Source organism: Polyodon spathula, chromosome 10 (genome assembly GCF_017654505.1).
Source record: "Polyodon spathula isolate WHYD16114869_AA chromosome 10, ASM1765450v1, whole genome shotgun sequence".
Classification (NCBI taxonomy): Eukaryota; Metazoa; Chordata; class Actinopteri; order Acipenseriformes; family Polyodontidae; genus Polyodon; species Polyodon spathula.
Window position 1 is genome coordinate 27,920,006 of NC_054543.1, and position 16,287 is coordinate 27,936,292.

The window sequence follows — 16,287 nt, forward strand, 5'->3', positions numbered from 1 at the left end:
ATACACTTCAATAAGAATTAGTGCTCCGGGTTGCTTTGAAATGGCTCTTTAAATTTGGGACTACACCTTCCTTGTGCGTTCTTTTGGTGAACTACGCTACATACCAGCGCATAACTTTTCATCTGCTCAACCAAACCTTTGACGGCTCCTGCTGAGAATCCCAGCTCATCTGCGTACTGATTGGGCCATGTTTTTCTAGCGAGTATTTGGTTGGGTGAACAGCGTGTCACCCTACACAGCCTTGCGCATTTTTGAGAATGTACCACTGCGAATAGCACATGAGCGGCTGCATGGGAAGAGACAGAGGGATTTATTTTGTTAAAAACTAGTACAGGCGTAAAAGCAGCATGTATTTATTTGTCGAAAAGAAAACTGACACTGACAAGAAGTATAGATAAATGAATAAATTATAGCTTATTTCAGTCATACCGGTAGCTACAATTTTTTCCTTTATTTCAACATAATTGACGGATAAGATTTGTAAACAGTTTATAAATTAGCCGTTAAATCGGTTAATAGAATGGAAAATTCTGAAGTAAATTCGGTGGATTTGTATGGAGATGAAGAGATTGTTGAAGTCATTGAGCTGAATGAAACAGAACCGACCCCAGGTAAACATTTGGACATGGTAGCACACATATTACAATTATTGCAGGATTCACAAAACAAGCGCCTTTTAAAAGTTAGTTTTAGTATACTACTGCAATTCAAAGCCCTTATTTAATTCTCACAAGTTTGACAACGGGTTAAGTAAAAAACAAACAAAAAATGTCCAGACCTGTGATTGTATAAGTTTTGTTAGGACTGACAATAGATATATTTTATCGTCCAGTTTTGAGTTCTTGATTACAACGTTGTTTTGTTTCCCCTGATATTTTCTGATTAATTAATTGGACACTGTTAAACTTCACATTACCTTAACTATCAATTTAATAAACTTGAATGCTTTTTTTGTTTGTTTGTTATTTCAAGGTGTCTCCTGGTACATCGACGGCAAAATGCACAGTATTCAATTTTTCCTATAGGTAGTCAGGTGGGACGCGGAGATCAGGTGACGTGGGTGGCTGGGTTGGTAAGAGTGACAGCTGAAAGCAAAATCCACTAGAAACTGCCCTCGGCATCAGATGATTCCAAGGCATTTGCCAAGCACTGACAAATTTCACTTCCAGAGCTCATCACCTCTCCGTCATGAACCCACCCTGAACCTAAACCAACCCCAAACCTAACCTTAAGCAACCCCAGCCCTAAAACCTAACCCTAACCAAATACCAAACCATTAAGAATCATCTAATGCCCTGAGCCTGAGGACAGTTTGTAGTGGTTGTTGAGCTGCGTCCTGGCTTTCGGTAGTTATCCACTTACACCAGAGTGGGCAAACGTAATTTCAGATTTTATCTATCAAAATATCAAGTCGACGTAAACAGTTTTCGTTTAACTTAAACATATATGAAGTAAAAAAAAAAAAAAAAAAAAAAAAATATATATATATATAATAATATCTATATATATATATATATATATATATATAATATATTATATAATATATATATATATATTTTATATGATTTTTAAAAAAAATACTTTTTTTACGCACCAAACCTTCCTTTAACTTTCATCAAGCAGCTGTCTGATTTTATTTTTATGTCTCTGCCGACTTTGAGCTTTCGTAATTAAAATTGAAAACATATTTATAGATGAATTATTGAAGGGACCAGCAGGACCACAACCTACTCCGGGGATGCCAAAGATTCCACAGCTGCCTGGCATCGGGTTATTAAAATAAGTACAAGTTACAGAATATGCTTGTTTAAATGTCTTTATTAAAATGTGTTATCAGATGGATTTTCAGTGTAAGACCTGTAGCCATAGTATGGCACATCATTCTTCTCATATGTTCAGCAGCCTTATGCATGTTATTGTTCCAGCTGCTGTAGCTGTATTAATAAAATGCCTCCTATTCTTCCAGGAGAATAATGACGTAATTTCGAGTCACATTGACAGAAAAATAAAATTATTCTAATATGTACAGCAGCCCTATGCGTAGCAACTAACTTTTTTTTTATTTTTCAAGTTAAGAATCTAACTAGGGACCATGCTTACTCATAATGTTTCAGGCAGCCTAAACCTCACACACATACATTCTCAGATGTCTTCAGTGTGAATGTAAACTTCTCCTGAATATCAACAAAGACATGGGAACCAGCCAAAGAAGTACTACTGCATACCTTCTTTTCTCCTTTCGGGGGGGGGGGGGGGGGTACTATAAGTAGAAGGGTACTATCTTAGTGTTGAAGGTGATTTCACTGTATTTGTGTTTCTCTCAGATGACCTTGCTGAGGATATTGAAGATATGGATTTCACTGAAGGAGATGAAGGTCGGGAAACAGATGATGAAGGAGGAGAGGAGGTGGAAGAAGCTGACAAGGATGACAGTGATCTCACCTTCGCCAAACATACTGGTAACCAGCTGGCTGCCTAAATCAAGGATCAAAGTTAACATACATTTGATAGACTTTACTGCCCAAAACTAATTTGCTACTATTTTTTTTTTTTTATGCAGTACCATTTTTCTGATACCTTAAGCTGCAGTTTATATGACCGACCCTGAGTGAACACATACACAATTACCGGTATTAGTTTTCTAAACACATACATTATCTTCCATAAAGCGGGAAAATAGATCTTCCTGATTTGTAGGTGATAGGTTTGTACCACCCCATGTCGATGTGCAACGCCCAGTACAAACGCGATTTTTTGCTTGTTTCACCATCAGATTTGTGTAAGATGTTAATGTTACTTTATGTATTTATTTTATTGTTGTCAAACCTTATGCCCCGCACCCCACAGAAACCTCAGAAATAAAAACTGATTTGTTTTTATATACAGTAGTTGTAATCCGGTCACCTGAAAGACCTGGGGCACATCTGTATACTGTACAATGTTGATAGATGATAGATAACTGATCGAAAGACCTATCATATTTGAAGTTATGATCTCGCAATATAGAAACGAGCCCCTGGTTGTTGTCTGAGCAAAAAAATTCTCATTGAGCTCAAATGAGTTGGGGGGACGGGGGACGACTAGTGGTATACAGACTTGGTTCCCGTTGTAGGAAGTCTGTTGCTTCACTATGCAGTTGTGGAATTGACAGTCCTTTTAACAGTTTCTTATATAAATGTAGCGGTACCATGCTGGAATTTTTTAGCTTTCATTTTCAAAACAGCTTGGTTGTGGTTGCAGGGCCATGGGATGCAAAACATAGCTAGGTAGTATTGGCAGACTGTCAGTCAAAACACACATTTTTAAGTTACGGCTGACAGGTTGTTTATCTCAGGCTGGACGCAGAGGTAGTGTTAAGGATTGCTCTGCTGGGAGATGCGATACTAAGGCATAATTTCGAGAGCCCTAACAGAACTGATTTGACAAAACCGTTCCACCTTCCTGATGTGGAATGTGTTCTGCTTGTTTGATCGAACAGCCCAGTCTGCTCAGAGTACCAGTTAAGGACCACCTCACGAACTTCCGCCTTGAGGGTCATACAATAAGGTCATACAATGCAGGATTCAACGAGAACGTGGCACACATTCCTTTTTTTTTTTTTTTTTTTTTTTTTTTAAATCACTTTATAGGTGTGTATGATTTGTTAGTTACCAAAATCTGAGTCAACAACTGAAGACAGATAAGACGATAATTTCATACCACTTAATTTGCACCGATGAAACATAACTTGGTTAACCATACTGATGGCATATCAAATGCTTAGATGACAGATATGATTGCATTCTTGTAGAACATGATAAAACAAGATACATTTCGACAAGGAATTGCATTAGTTCCATTGCTTAGTTGCGCACAAGGTGGTTTCAGTAAATACTTTGTGATTTAAATATAGGCCTATGTGATAGTTTGGAATATTCAGTATATTTAAAACAGTAGGTAAGTGTTAATTTTGTAAATAATTTATATATAATTATTAATCGACTAACCGCTACCGAATAAGACCATTTTGCTATCTACTTTCCAGGCAGGTACCAAATCCTCACTATTAAAGTTAACTTCCATTCACTTTCTCTGAAGTATACTGTCAGAAAGCTCGAGTTTATTTCTCACTAGGGTGTTATTGGACCTCTTGATAATGCATGCTTGAATGAAAAAAATCAATATTAATTTCTTCTAAAACTAAGCTTCAATGAGGCCTTTTGTTTTGGACTGGGGTTTGAATGAAAATTCTGAAACTCTGTTTTGTCTGGTAGTTGACAATATGCCCTTTGTGTTGCTTGTCTACAATTCTTTAATATTACATTGTACTTTACACTTTTGTCAACCAGGTAGGAAAGCCCTGCTGTTTAATCGTATTGTTTGTTTAATTTTAGAACAGGGTCTCCCCCTCTGCTTCTGTCGTATTTGTTTATTATGATTTATTTATGTATATTTTTGTAAATATATATATATATATATATATATATATATACGATGGCGTAGCCATGCATTTATTTTGTTGTTGTTTTTGTATTGTTTTGCAGCATGGCTAGGAAGCCCCATCCACATTAACTCGTGCTGAAGATGGCCCTCTCCCGAATTAAGTGATTAATTTATTGCTAATCGGGAGATGGTCACCTGCATAAATACCTGCAGCTCTCGGCACTCTGGGTGGGGTGTTCAGAAGTGGAGAACGGGAGAGCGTGAGGAGAGAGAAAAAACTAAAACTAAAAGTAGATCAGTGAAGGCTATTGCCCAGCCTGATCATATTATTGTGTACGAGATTTGTTTTGTTTGATTATTTATTTTTATGCTATGCGAGCAAGTTCTTTATTTTTGTTTAAACATTTGATTTATTTTTCTTTAATAAACGGCGCACGCCATGCCTGTAAACGGCAGATACCTTTGTTGTTCTTCGTCCTTCTTCTGGTCTGACGTCACCGCTCAGCCGTTTCCTGCCACACGGGCTTTAACTCTGAGCTACAAAAAACCCACACTGGCAACGTATTACCATTTTCTATGAAGTGCATATTTATTAATTATAAAATGACTTACAATTTCCAGACAATACAAATTTCAAGCCAGCTATGGGCCAGTGTCCATAGTGACTGTCATCCTTTACTGCTGGTGGTGTTAAATCTGATTCAGTTAATTCCATCAGCCACTCCTAGAGGTGTGTTATAAAATACCAAAAGGGCTTCACTGGAAATTCCATAGAGAGCAAGGGCTCTGGTGCTCCCTACGGGTTAGGGAGGCAGAATCAGCAGGGACTGTTTCTCCTTAGTGCTGCAGCGGACCCTACTGGCCAGGGGAACATTCTAAATTGGGGAGAAAAATGCTAAAATGAAGTTTAGAGCAGAACCAGCAGAACACTGGTTCTCATGATTACGTATTTAATTAGTTGTGTGTGAATGGAATGACCGTGGCTGCTACGCGCATCTACTTATTTGTTTCCAGGTTCTGTGTTCTGTGTGAATCTGGACCCCAGTACTAACAGTCTGGCAGTCACGGGGGGTGAGGACGACAGATCCTTTGTCTGGAGGGTGAGTGATGGAGAGGTGCTGTTTGAGTGTACAGGTAAGTCCAGTGAGCGTAATACTGTGAATGAGACTGACAGGCAGAATATACTGAGAGAGAGAGAGAGAAGTTTAAAAATTACAGCAGAGGTTCGCATCCTGGCGCTGCGAAGTAGGCCGGCCTTCTCTGGGGACTCCGAAGGGAGTGTCACGTTGGCTCAAGCGTTCCTGTGGGTTAGGGATCTAAAACCGGCAGGGACTGTTTCTCCTCATCGCTCTACAGCAGCAGTTTTCAAACTGGGGTACACATACCCCTGGGGGTTCTCAAGTGCTCCTCAGGGGGTATGCAAGAGAAATCCTGTAATGGCAGACAACAGATTTTTATTTGTATTTATTTATTTATTTATTTTTACCACAATGTAGTACTTTGTGACTTAGCAATCGAATTAACAATGCTGAATAGCCTTTCAAATAAAACAGCAACCGTACTGGTGTACATTTCTGTTGGGTGACGTTAATTATAATTAATAATTAATTATAAACGTTAATTATAAACACCCAACCCAATAAGGTTTAAATGTTTTTAGTTTAGTTCAGTGTTTGTAGTTTAGTTTAATCAGTTCAGTGTGTTTTATGTAAGTTTATATTTTTAAATAACAGTATTATTGAGTGTAGCAGGCAGCTGTGCCGCCCTACTTAGAAAATCCCTGTGCTGGAGCTGGAGCGTACATGACTGTTATCTTTATGTGTTTTTTGACTAATTCGTTGAATAACTCCTTTGTCAAGTAATTGCATTAGCCTACGCATGTACGCCGCTAATTATTAGGCTAATGAAAGCAAAAGCACGGTATTATTATTATTATTACAAAAATGGAATCACGGATTTAAAAAAAAAAAAAAAAAAATTATAATAATATTCAATCCCTAACTCCTGGATTGGGAATTTTTGGATTCCCTACTCCAGACCTATTGAGTGTGTTCATATCATATAGCGAGTGCCCATCAACAAACTGTCTGGCAGCTGATTAACATGAACAGACAACTGCACTAAACACTAACATGTAAGCGTTTTGCTAAAAGTCATTTTTGACTGCATAATATAAATGTCACCTTTCTACATTAATCAGATTTAGTTTTTGGAAATATTCACTTCAAAACAATGTGCTTTTACTGGCTGGATTCGATACTGCACAAGACATTTATAGCATTTTAAATATCCAGCTCAAGTGTTAAACCATAACATTCAAGTTAAATAAATACAATTTAAAAAATAAAACACACATTTTAATGTGCTATTCAAAATTCACATAGTTCTGCATACTACCAGATTTTTTTAAAAGATGCCTGTATTTGTACATTTTAAATAGTTTTTATGCAAAATGCCCCATCTGTTTTCTCTCTACACTTCTGTACATTTTGGAAGAAGTGCACGACTTTTGTTGAATTGCTTGAAACTGTTTAGTAATTTTTTGAGATATTGAGAGAAACAAGATCTGGGAATGCAAGAAGATGCCCATCAGTTTCTCTTTACTTATGTATGTGTGTCGCACTTCACACATACATATGGTGGGTCGTGGTGATTCTAGTTTTTTGTGATGCTCCTGGCTGAAATTTGGCACTTCCATCACTGAGGAACAATGTATGTTACTAACATGCTTGCTGCTTTTGTTATAGGATGTTTTATAAAAAGTGTAACACTGAAAATTCTTCTGTTAATTTAAATTATTAGCTGCTGCTACTATTTCACGTATTGTTGCGATCATGTATTGTGCACTTTCCACTCTATTGTACTATTTCATGTATTATTCACTTTCCACTGTATTTCATGTATTACTTCATGTATTGTGCTACTGTCATGTATTATTTACTTTCCACTGTATCATATTATGCACTTCTCTGTATTTGAAGTATTATGGATTTTGTTGTATTTACTACATTTTGTAAAGTGCTTTGTGATGGTGTTCTACTATGAAAGGCGCTATATAAAATAAAGATTGATTGATTGATTAATTGATAAATAACCAAACATTCATAGATTATCGATGAATTTGTGTAAAAATAAACAAATGCATTCTTTTTGGATCATGAAGAAAAAAGCTGTCTGAAATGTAGTAAGATTTAGCACTTCTTTGTAACCTCTGGCACATCAGTTGTTGGTGTTATTATCGTGCAATGCAGGCCATCCAAAAGTTAACTGCATTCTCGTTGGCTAACAGGACACAAGGACTCTGTAACCTCTGCCTCCTTCAGTCATGACTCTGCACTGGTTGCCACGGGAGACATGAGTGGCCTCATCAAGGTGTGGAAGGTGGAAACCAAGGAGGAGGTGTGGTCCTTTGAGGTTGGAGATCTGGAGGTGAGGGTCTTAGTCTTGAACAGCAACTTTTTTTTTTTTTTTTTTTTTTAATCAAGTACCAAAGTGAAAGTTAATGTGTGTTGACTTTGCAAATAAAATGGTAATCACACGTTCAGGAACTTAGGTTTTACGCCTCTTGAAGGGCAGCATCTCTTAAAAGTAAATCAACCAAATCTGGTAAATCATACCTGGTTGTTTCAGAATTTTTAATAAGAAAGAACCATGCTTAAAGGAATATGGGGTCTGTTTGATTGATCTGAACAGTGGCAGTTATATGCCTTTGTAAGAAGACAAAGAAGGATCTTAAACAAGTGTAAACCAAGGTTTTAAAATTAAAAGTACTAGCAGTGTTGTTACTGGTGCCGCCTTTTTATTTTGGTACTTGTATGTTACACTTCAGTTTGGAGTAAGTAGATATTGTGTGTTTTAGTTTAAAATCCCTCCAATAGACCAACTGCAACCAGCTGTAACTTCAAGGAAATATACCAGGATGTAGCATGTTTATCATGTATAACTATTAAGAACCAAATACTGCTCACTTAAACACAAAAAACAAAATAAATAAATAAATAAAACACAAAAAAAAATACAAATGTTTTGCTAGAAGTCTTTTTCAGTGTCTTCAAAATATATCAATAAATAAATGATACAATTGTATTTGAAATATATGGATATCCCAGAATTAACATTACAAAAACAAGTGAAGAATCAACAGATTTCAGCACAATGAAACATGGACTATATACATGTAGTTAATGAATGTAATCGTTTTCATTAAAGGGATGTAATCACTTTAATGCATTAGATAGCACTCCTATTAAAAGGGGACGTTTTTCCGACCCAGACTAATGATTCGGCTCAGCCCCAGCCAGCAGGTATCAGCGTGGTTGTGTGTCTCTGTTTCAGTGGATGGAGTGGCACCCCTGTGCTCATGTCCTGCTGGCTGGCACAGCTGACGGGAACGTGTGGATGTGGAAGATCCCTAGTGGGGAGTGCAAAACCTTTCAGGGGCCCGGCTGCCAGGCCACCACTGGCAAGATCCTGCCTGATGGTAAGATAGCATTAGAAGGAACATGGGAAATTTGCAGGTTACCATTGAAATACAGTGCATACAGGAATTCTTATTTGTGTTTTTAGATATGAATAAATAATCACATGTAAATGTATAGTATATTGTTTGAAAATAGATGTTAGTTGTTTTTTTATATAACATTTTAATTTCTGTATTCTCAAAGATTCCGCTCAAATATTTTGAAACGTGTGTTGAGCTTTATCTCAGCAATTAATAGTTCTGTGTTGTGGATCGTAGGAAAGAGAGCTGTTGTTGGCTATGAAGATGGAATCATCAGACTTTGGGATCTCAAACAAGGAAATACTTCTCATGTTCTCAAAGGTGAGAAGAAAGGTAGTCAAGTAAAAATGGTGTGTGTACTGTAGTACCCATGCTACCTTTATTAACAAATGCATTGAGTATTTGTTACCATCACAAGAAGTATTCCTTGGAGAAATTAAACATAAGCACCACCTAGAAATAACACTGGACAGGGCACAACTGTATTTGAACATGCCTCTCCCAGCAGATTGAATCTATTGTAGTGTAATGTGCTGTGAACTGTGAGCTTGCCAGACAATAACAGATTCTTCTTTGTTTTTCAACCTTTAGGACCAGATGGGCACCAGGGCCCCGTCACCTGTGTGGCATGCAGTAAAGATGGAGGTCTCATACTGACAGGCTCCGTTGACTGTAGAGCCAAGCTCATCAGCACTGCCACTGGAAAGGTGAGTCCTGGAGGGAGCATAAGGGGTTAATGATAGGGCCACTACTGGTTTATAAGGGGTATTTAAATGATCGAGGGTCTGCTCTACACCATGGATTCAATTAAATAGTCACAGACAAGGGTAAAAAGTACTTGGAATTGACTGGGAGAGCCACAAGTAAACAGTAGTAAACAGAGTCTGCAGTACAAGGATTATTATCACTGGCTGTGTAATACTACAAGGAAGGTGACATACAATATTTCCTGTTTCCTGCAGTATGGAGATACATGTAGGAATGATGTCTTTTGTCCAGCAGGTGGTGGTGTGTGACAACACAGTAGGTATTCAGAAGGGATCCGCAACCCAAACTCTAGAGGATGAAATATTGAATAAAAAAATTGCATTTAGGAATGCAAACATTTTGCATATAGAATGGCAATTGTGTGTACGTGTGCACAATATATCGTAACTCAACTTTGAGTTTCTCATTTTAGATCATGATTAGGAATCAGAGATTTGGTTTGACAAATGTTGCTTGTAGCATTGTACTTCAAACTTGGCAAAATAGCCTTGCTGTAACTTTGTTCTGTGGGAGGGGGGTAGTAAAACTAACAGGACAAGATGATAACCATGTAGGATAACCATGTAGGATATCTTAAAAATATATATGCCGTGCTTTGGCTATACTTAGTGTTCTATTAAAGTTAGTGTGGTCAGGTGTAAATGTATACAGCTGTCTGCTGATAACAAGGATTGATTAAATTCTTCATAATCATAACCTATACAAAACATGCTCTAAAACGAGGCCACAAACACAGTTCTGCTCATCTGTGACTTTTCCAAAGTGTTGTCTTAAAGTGTATTTTTTATTCTTTTGTATTTTTTTTTAATTATTCTCTGAAAGCTGTTAGACTGGCTGCTTTTCTAACTGAAGGTTGATCTCGTTTGTATGTGTAGGTAGTGGGAGTGTTCTCAACAGAGGGGTGCAAACCCAAAGTTTTAATGGAAGAGGAATCTGAGACCAACTCTATTGAGTCGGTGGGATTCTGTAATATGTAAGTAAGGCACCACTCTTTCTCCACCTAGCTGTACATTATAACTAGAGCTTGAACTTTTCAGGTTTTATTTTCCAAATATCTACCACTCTTTAAATGTTAATGAGTAGTTGTTAAGCTGTCTCTGCATCCTAATAAAGAGAAAACTACTAATTAAAGACTGGGTTTAAGAATTTTTTTCTTTGTACAAATCAGGATTTTAAATGATGGCTTTGCTATCAGTGTATGATCCGTACTGGGTATTTAAGATGAAAAGAAAATCTGTCAAGACAGCTCCTGTTACAAGTGAAAATAAAAGCGCAATGATAAATTGGGTGATCGATGAGCAATTAACGTAGTTTGTCACGTCTGTTTGAAGTAAAAATTAAGCGAAAAAGAATTAGGCTTAGTCAGGATATGAAGGTAAAAACAAGTGACATTATTTTGTAATTAACAGCTTTTTCTGAGTTTAATTAGGAAACAATCGTCTCAAAATAACTTTAAAGGGACGTTCAAAAATAAAACCCAAAAAACTTCAAGCCCTAAGTTTAACACACTGCCCAGTGGCCAGTTGGACACAAGGATGCAATATATACAAGGTTGCCTGTAGCAAAAAACCACTAAGCACCTGATCATCTCCTGCAGTATGTTGCTTTAGCATAGTCAATATTTAACTTGCATACTTGTTGTGTTACAGGTTGCCATTGATTGCTGTTGCTTACCTTGATGGGACTCTAGCCATTTACGATCTTTCTACGCAGAGCTTGCGACTTAAGTGTCCACATGAGGTAGTGAGCATCACTTTGTACGTAACCAAACGTGGGAGGAAAGTTGAAGTGTCAACTGTCTTATTTTCCAAACACATTTCTGAAGAGGGGTGGGAGTGCACAGAATGATGGATTATAACAGAGGAAATGCATCCTTTCTCAACAACCTGTTTCACAAAGGCATCAGTCATACACCACCTGTGAAAAGTTCTGTGGTTAATTTAGGTAGGGCATCTGATTTTCGGGTGAAATTAATTTCCAAATTTGGGTGAATGCTTTTTTAAAAATCGGGTAGAATTATTTAATGAAAAAATCAGGTGAAATTGGGTGGATTTTTAAAATATATAATTAACAAAGAATAATTCGGGTAGAAATCAAATTTTAATTAGAAAGAAGTAAACAAATGCCTAAGCTTAATGATTAAGTGTTGACAACAAAGTTGTTGTGAGCAGCTTAAATCCCCAACTTATGTATCTTTCCACACGTTGGGGTATGCAAACTTTTGACGACCTCTCTGACACACACACACACACACACACACACACACACACACACACACACACACACTTATTGTATATGGAGGCATTTCTCCATTCCAGTCTAGTTTTATTTTGTAGTGGAGTTGCAAGTATAATTGCACACAGAACATACGGGAAAACTAAACAACTTTACTCCATGCTGTTTTACAAAGAGAAATGATTGACTGTTACGTCGAAATGCTCTTGGCGTAAACACACACTCATAAAACAAATAAATGGGAAGAAAAGGGTGCAAAAAAACTATATTGCTGTAATTCTGAAAATCTAAAATACATATATATATATAAACATAAACCTAAGAAGCCACATTTTTCTAATAGGTAAATCAGCTTACCGTCATCAACGCCAGTTCTGCTCTGTTGCATTTGAGTCACAGGCAACTGTGCATGCGTTTGTTGATATGTAGTATGTGCCTGTTCAGAGCATTGGTGGGGGGAGAAATCGGGAAAAACCCGAAAATCAGTTGCCCTAATTATAGGCTAGTATTAAAATAGTCCTATACAGATTTAAATAAATAAATAAATTTTAAAAAGTTAAATCTTTACATGTTGACTCTGACTAGGAAATTTAGATATGAACTTGTTATTTTATCTAGCAGGGTGGATTTCCGTGTTTACAAATATGTGCACTAACTGCAGTAAACTCAACTATAGACTTTTACCCCTGCTTTTGTAAGCAATGAAAAATGAAACAAAGCAATTGAATAACACATTTAATCTGTTTAATGGCTGATCTCTCAGATTTTAGTTTAATATTTAGTGACTGGCTAAATGTTTAAGTAAAACTAAAATGATGCATAAACATGTTTAAACTTGACACCCTTAATTCTGAGCTGACTTAACTTTTCCAGTATTAAATGACTTTACAGAAAGTTTGAGCATCCAAGACTGGTTTAGTACTTAAATGGTATAGATGACTTCAAATTACTGTGGGGAACTGCAACATAACACAAACCAAGACTCCAGAAGCATTGCTGCAGTTTACAGTGTTTGCAATGATCAAAATACATGCTTTTTTTTTTTTGCAAATTCCTCAAAAACCTGTGTGTAAAGGTAAGAGTTTTTGCTAAGAGGTTATATAATATGTTTCCTTGCGTTACATAGTTTAAAGAACATTGAGTAGTGTTAAAAAGAAACGATTTCACAACAGGATCCACCCAGGCGTTATTTTGAGGTGTCAATAGCTGTCCTGTTTGCTTATTATGATGGCAGGTACTGTATGCATCAAATGGATTTCTGTATGTGGGTCCTCTGTGCATCACGATCATACCAAGATCGCACACATGCAGGATCATGTCAGTTATGCATAAGGCACTGTAAACAGCTAGTGCTAAAATAGCCATATAAATACAACTTTGGGGTCCGTTTGTGCAGATGGCTGTCCTGGTTGTCGTGAAACCTTTTCCTATTCACAGGGATGGAGGCTGTCTGTTTCCTGCTTGGTCTGTGTTACTTTTTGTTGTGGGTCAGACATGATTGATTAATTACATCCTCATTTGTGTTTCCATAGGCAGTTCCTCATAAGGAACAGAGAACAAAATATTAAAAAGAGAACAAATAATATAGGATGTTTCACACACCTTGTTCTTTTTCAATAACCAAATAACTTCTTGTTATGATAATATTTGCCTAATTCCATCTAGTTTAACTGCTCCTCCCCTCTCTCTCGCTTGTCATTGTCCAGGCTGGCATCGTTCACTTGCAGTGGGAGGACAGCTCACCCCTGCTCTACACCTGCAGTCTGGACGGAGCTGTCCGTATCTGGGACGCTCGCTCAGGGCAGATGGTAACACAGTACCGCGGGCACACGGCTGAAATACTCGACTTCACACTCAACAGGTGAGAGAACCCACTTAGACATGCCTGTGGAATCGCAGTCCATGACTTTCAACTAATGGTGTACTCATTCTGAAGCCTTAACCCTTTGCAGTCCTTTGTCGGACCAGGTCCGACATTACCATTTTCCCTTTCCAGTCCTATGTTGGACTGTGTCCAACATCATCTTCTTCAAAAAGATGTAAAGCACAGATCTCTAGTCTTTTTTTTCTCCGGAAAAGGTGAGAAAACCTTTCATTGACCGAGTGAGACCAAGGGTTTATCCGATAGTCCCATGCACCACAGAGATAACATGGACATAAACAAAGGAGATAGCTGCTTCTGCATCCAGCGCTCAAAGAATATCATGGACATTTGCAGAGCTTTTTGAGATGTTGTAGTAATAAAATAATGACTTGGATCGCATTATTGAGGAGCTTGGTGATAAAACGAGTGATCATGAGAGGATTTATCAGTGTGCATGTCTAAAGAGGCATGTGAAAAATACAGCGAACAAGGGGTGGGGCTTGGCTGAAGATGCAGTACTGAGTGTACTTTTGCGATTCAGTGCCTTTTAAACCTGTTTCCCTCTGGAGGAGGGGGGAGAGGGGATTTTAAACCACATGTGTAAAATAAACAGCACGTGTGAAAATAAATTGGACATAACGCACCTGACAAACGCTGAATAAATGGACTGCTAAGGGTTAAAGAACAAAACAAATTGAATTGTATAAAATAAAAAATGTGTTTTTGACCTCAGACATAATATGGATCTCATATTGAAACTTGGGTTCTTGTGTTTATAGATTTTACACTTTGAGTTATTGACTTCATATTTGGCACACGGCACTATTCTATGGTTCTCTGCTAATTCCAATACTGGCGTTGTCCAGTACAAATGAACCCTTCACTGCCACATTGTTTTAACATCAAGCCATATTGGTGAAAGAGACCATACACTTTGACATAGTATCTTTACAGTAGCTGTGCATCTATATTATGTAATGTCTTAAAGTTCCGTTAGAGCTGTTGTCTAGTAAAAATTAACAATTCCCCTGTTACATTGTTTTAACCTGGCCATATACAATCTTTTTTACATTTATTTCAATTCATTTTTACAAACCACTCCTACTTGCCAGTCCTCTTACAGTATGCTCCCAGGGATGCTTTAGTTTTGTTCTCAAAAACAACCAATACTGGTAGTTAACCTGTTCGCTTTCCATTTGCCATGTATTTTAAAAGCAGGTTGCTGACAATATGTTTATATGAAAGAAGCACAGCTACTAAACCAAAAGTGATCAGGCTTTAATTACAAACCTAGTTGTTGCATTAAATCGACAAAGGCACCAAAAGGTGTTGTCTGATCAGACAAACATGGGGTCCTATAGAGAACTGGGCTGCGAATGTACTTCTTAGTAACATACCTTGTTTTTAATTACAGAGAAGCCTCCGTGGCAGTCACTGCATCTGGAGATCATAAAGCCAAAGTCTTCTGCCTTCAAAGACCGGATCGTTAAGCACAAGGATGCCCAGATCTATAGAAAAGAACCAGTACATGGTGGGATGCAGTTATTCATATATCAGGATATCGTTCTATTCCGGCCACCAAAAATAATTCAGGACTACAACCGTATCCTCAGGATATTTTATCAACATTATCTTCTCATAGGCAGGAGAGTAATTTGTTTTTGGGATGATTTCTTCTTCAGGGCCATCTTTTGAAAGGATTTTGGAAGGTTGGCATTGACGAGAGTAAAATAAATCTGCTTGTTTCAAGATTAATTTGGATATTAATACACAATGTAGTGGCCATTACCTACTAAATATTGTGTGGCAACATTTGAGTCACCCAGATTCTTGTATCCCGGTTGCTTCAGAAGGCCTCTGCCTTGGGATAGAGACTCTAATGCTTGCTCAAAGTTGCAAAGTGATATTAATTCAGGGTCTTGCATTTGTTGTGTTTTAACTTTGAGTAAACCTGTTTGAGAATTTACCCGATGACATAGGAATATTTGTAACCAATACGAAAACATCTTGAGCTCGCCAATAGACTGATTTTACTTTTTAAAAATACCATGTATTTATAACTATATAATTACATAATGTAAATGCATGTGGAAAAAATTAGCCTGTGCACTGTGCCCTTAGAAACTTATCAACACTAAAGGTTAGGGTTAGTTGACATGCAATTTTAGCACTTTGCCCACGTCAAACTCATAACATCCAATATATCCAACAATACATGTCTTTTTTTTTAATGGAATGTAAGATATTCTATTATTTTGTAAAAATAATCAAACACAACATGCACACATGTTTAATTTTTTATTTCAAGCCTTTATTTGTAGACTGACTATGAGGCAGGGATTGCTATGATTGTGGATTTGTCAAGATGCCAACTCAGTGAAAGCCTAGTTGCTTATTTTTCAATGGGAGACAACAATCCTTCATTTTGTTCCACAGATGCAACTGGGAATATATCAGAAGGAAATATTTAATCTTAGCATACAGCAAACTGAAATGA

The 16,287-nt window shown here is 37.3% G+C and overlaps 1 protein-coding gene across 2 annotated transcripts; it reads left to right on the forward strand.

Moving 5' to 3' along the window:
• The first annotated feature begins 252 nt into the window (after positions 1 to 252).
• LOC121322047 (angio-associated migratory cell protein-like) lies at positions 253 to 16,073 on the forward strand. 2 transcript variants are annotated; one of them, XM_041261513.1, is made up of 12 exons: positions 523 to 611; positions 973 to 1,051; positions 2,325 to 2,459; positions 5,437 to 5,556; positions 7,712 to 7,851; positions 8,758 to 8,902; positions 9,161 to 9,244; positions 9,515 to 9,630; positions 10,567 to 10,664; positions 11,341 to 11,431; positions 13,633 to 13,787; positions 15,205 to 16,073. In XM_041261513.1, the coding sequence occupies exons 3-12, from the start codon at positions 2,351 to 2,353 to the stop codon at positions 15,278 to 15,280; spliced, it is 1,134 nt and encodes a 377-aa protein (XP_041117447.1). In that variant the 5' UTR covers positions 523 to 611; positions 973 to 1,051; positions 2,325 to 2,350; the 3' UTR covers positions 15,281 to 16,073. The 2 variants fall into 2 exon arrangements, with proteins under 2 accessions (XP_041117446.1, XP_041117447.1); XM_041261512.1 differs by lacking the exon at positions 973 to 1,051 and having other exon boundaries at positions 253 to 611.
• Positions 16,074 to 16,287: the final 214 nt, after the last annotated feature.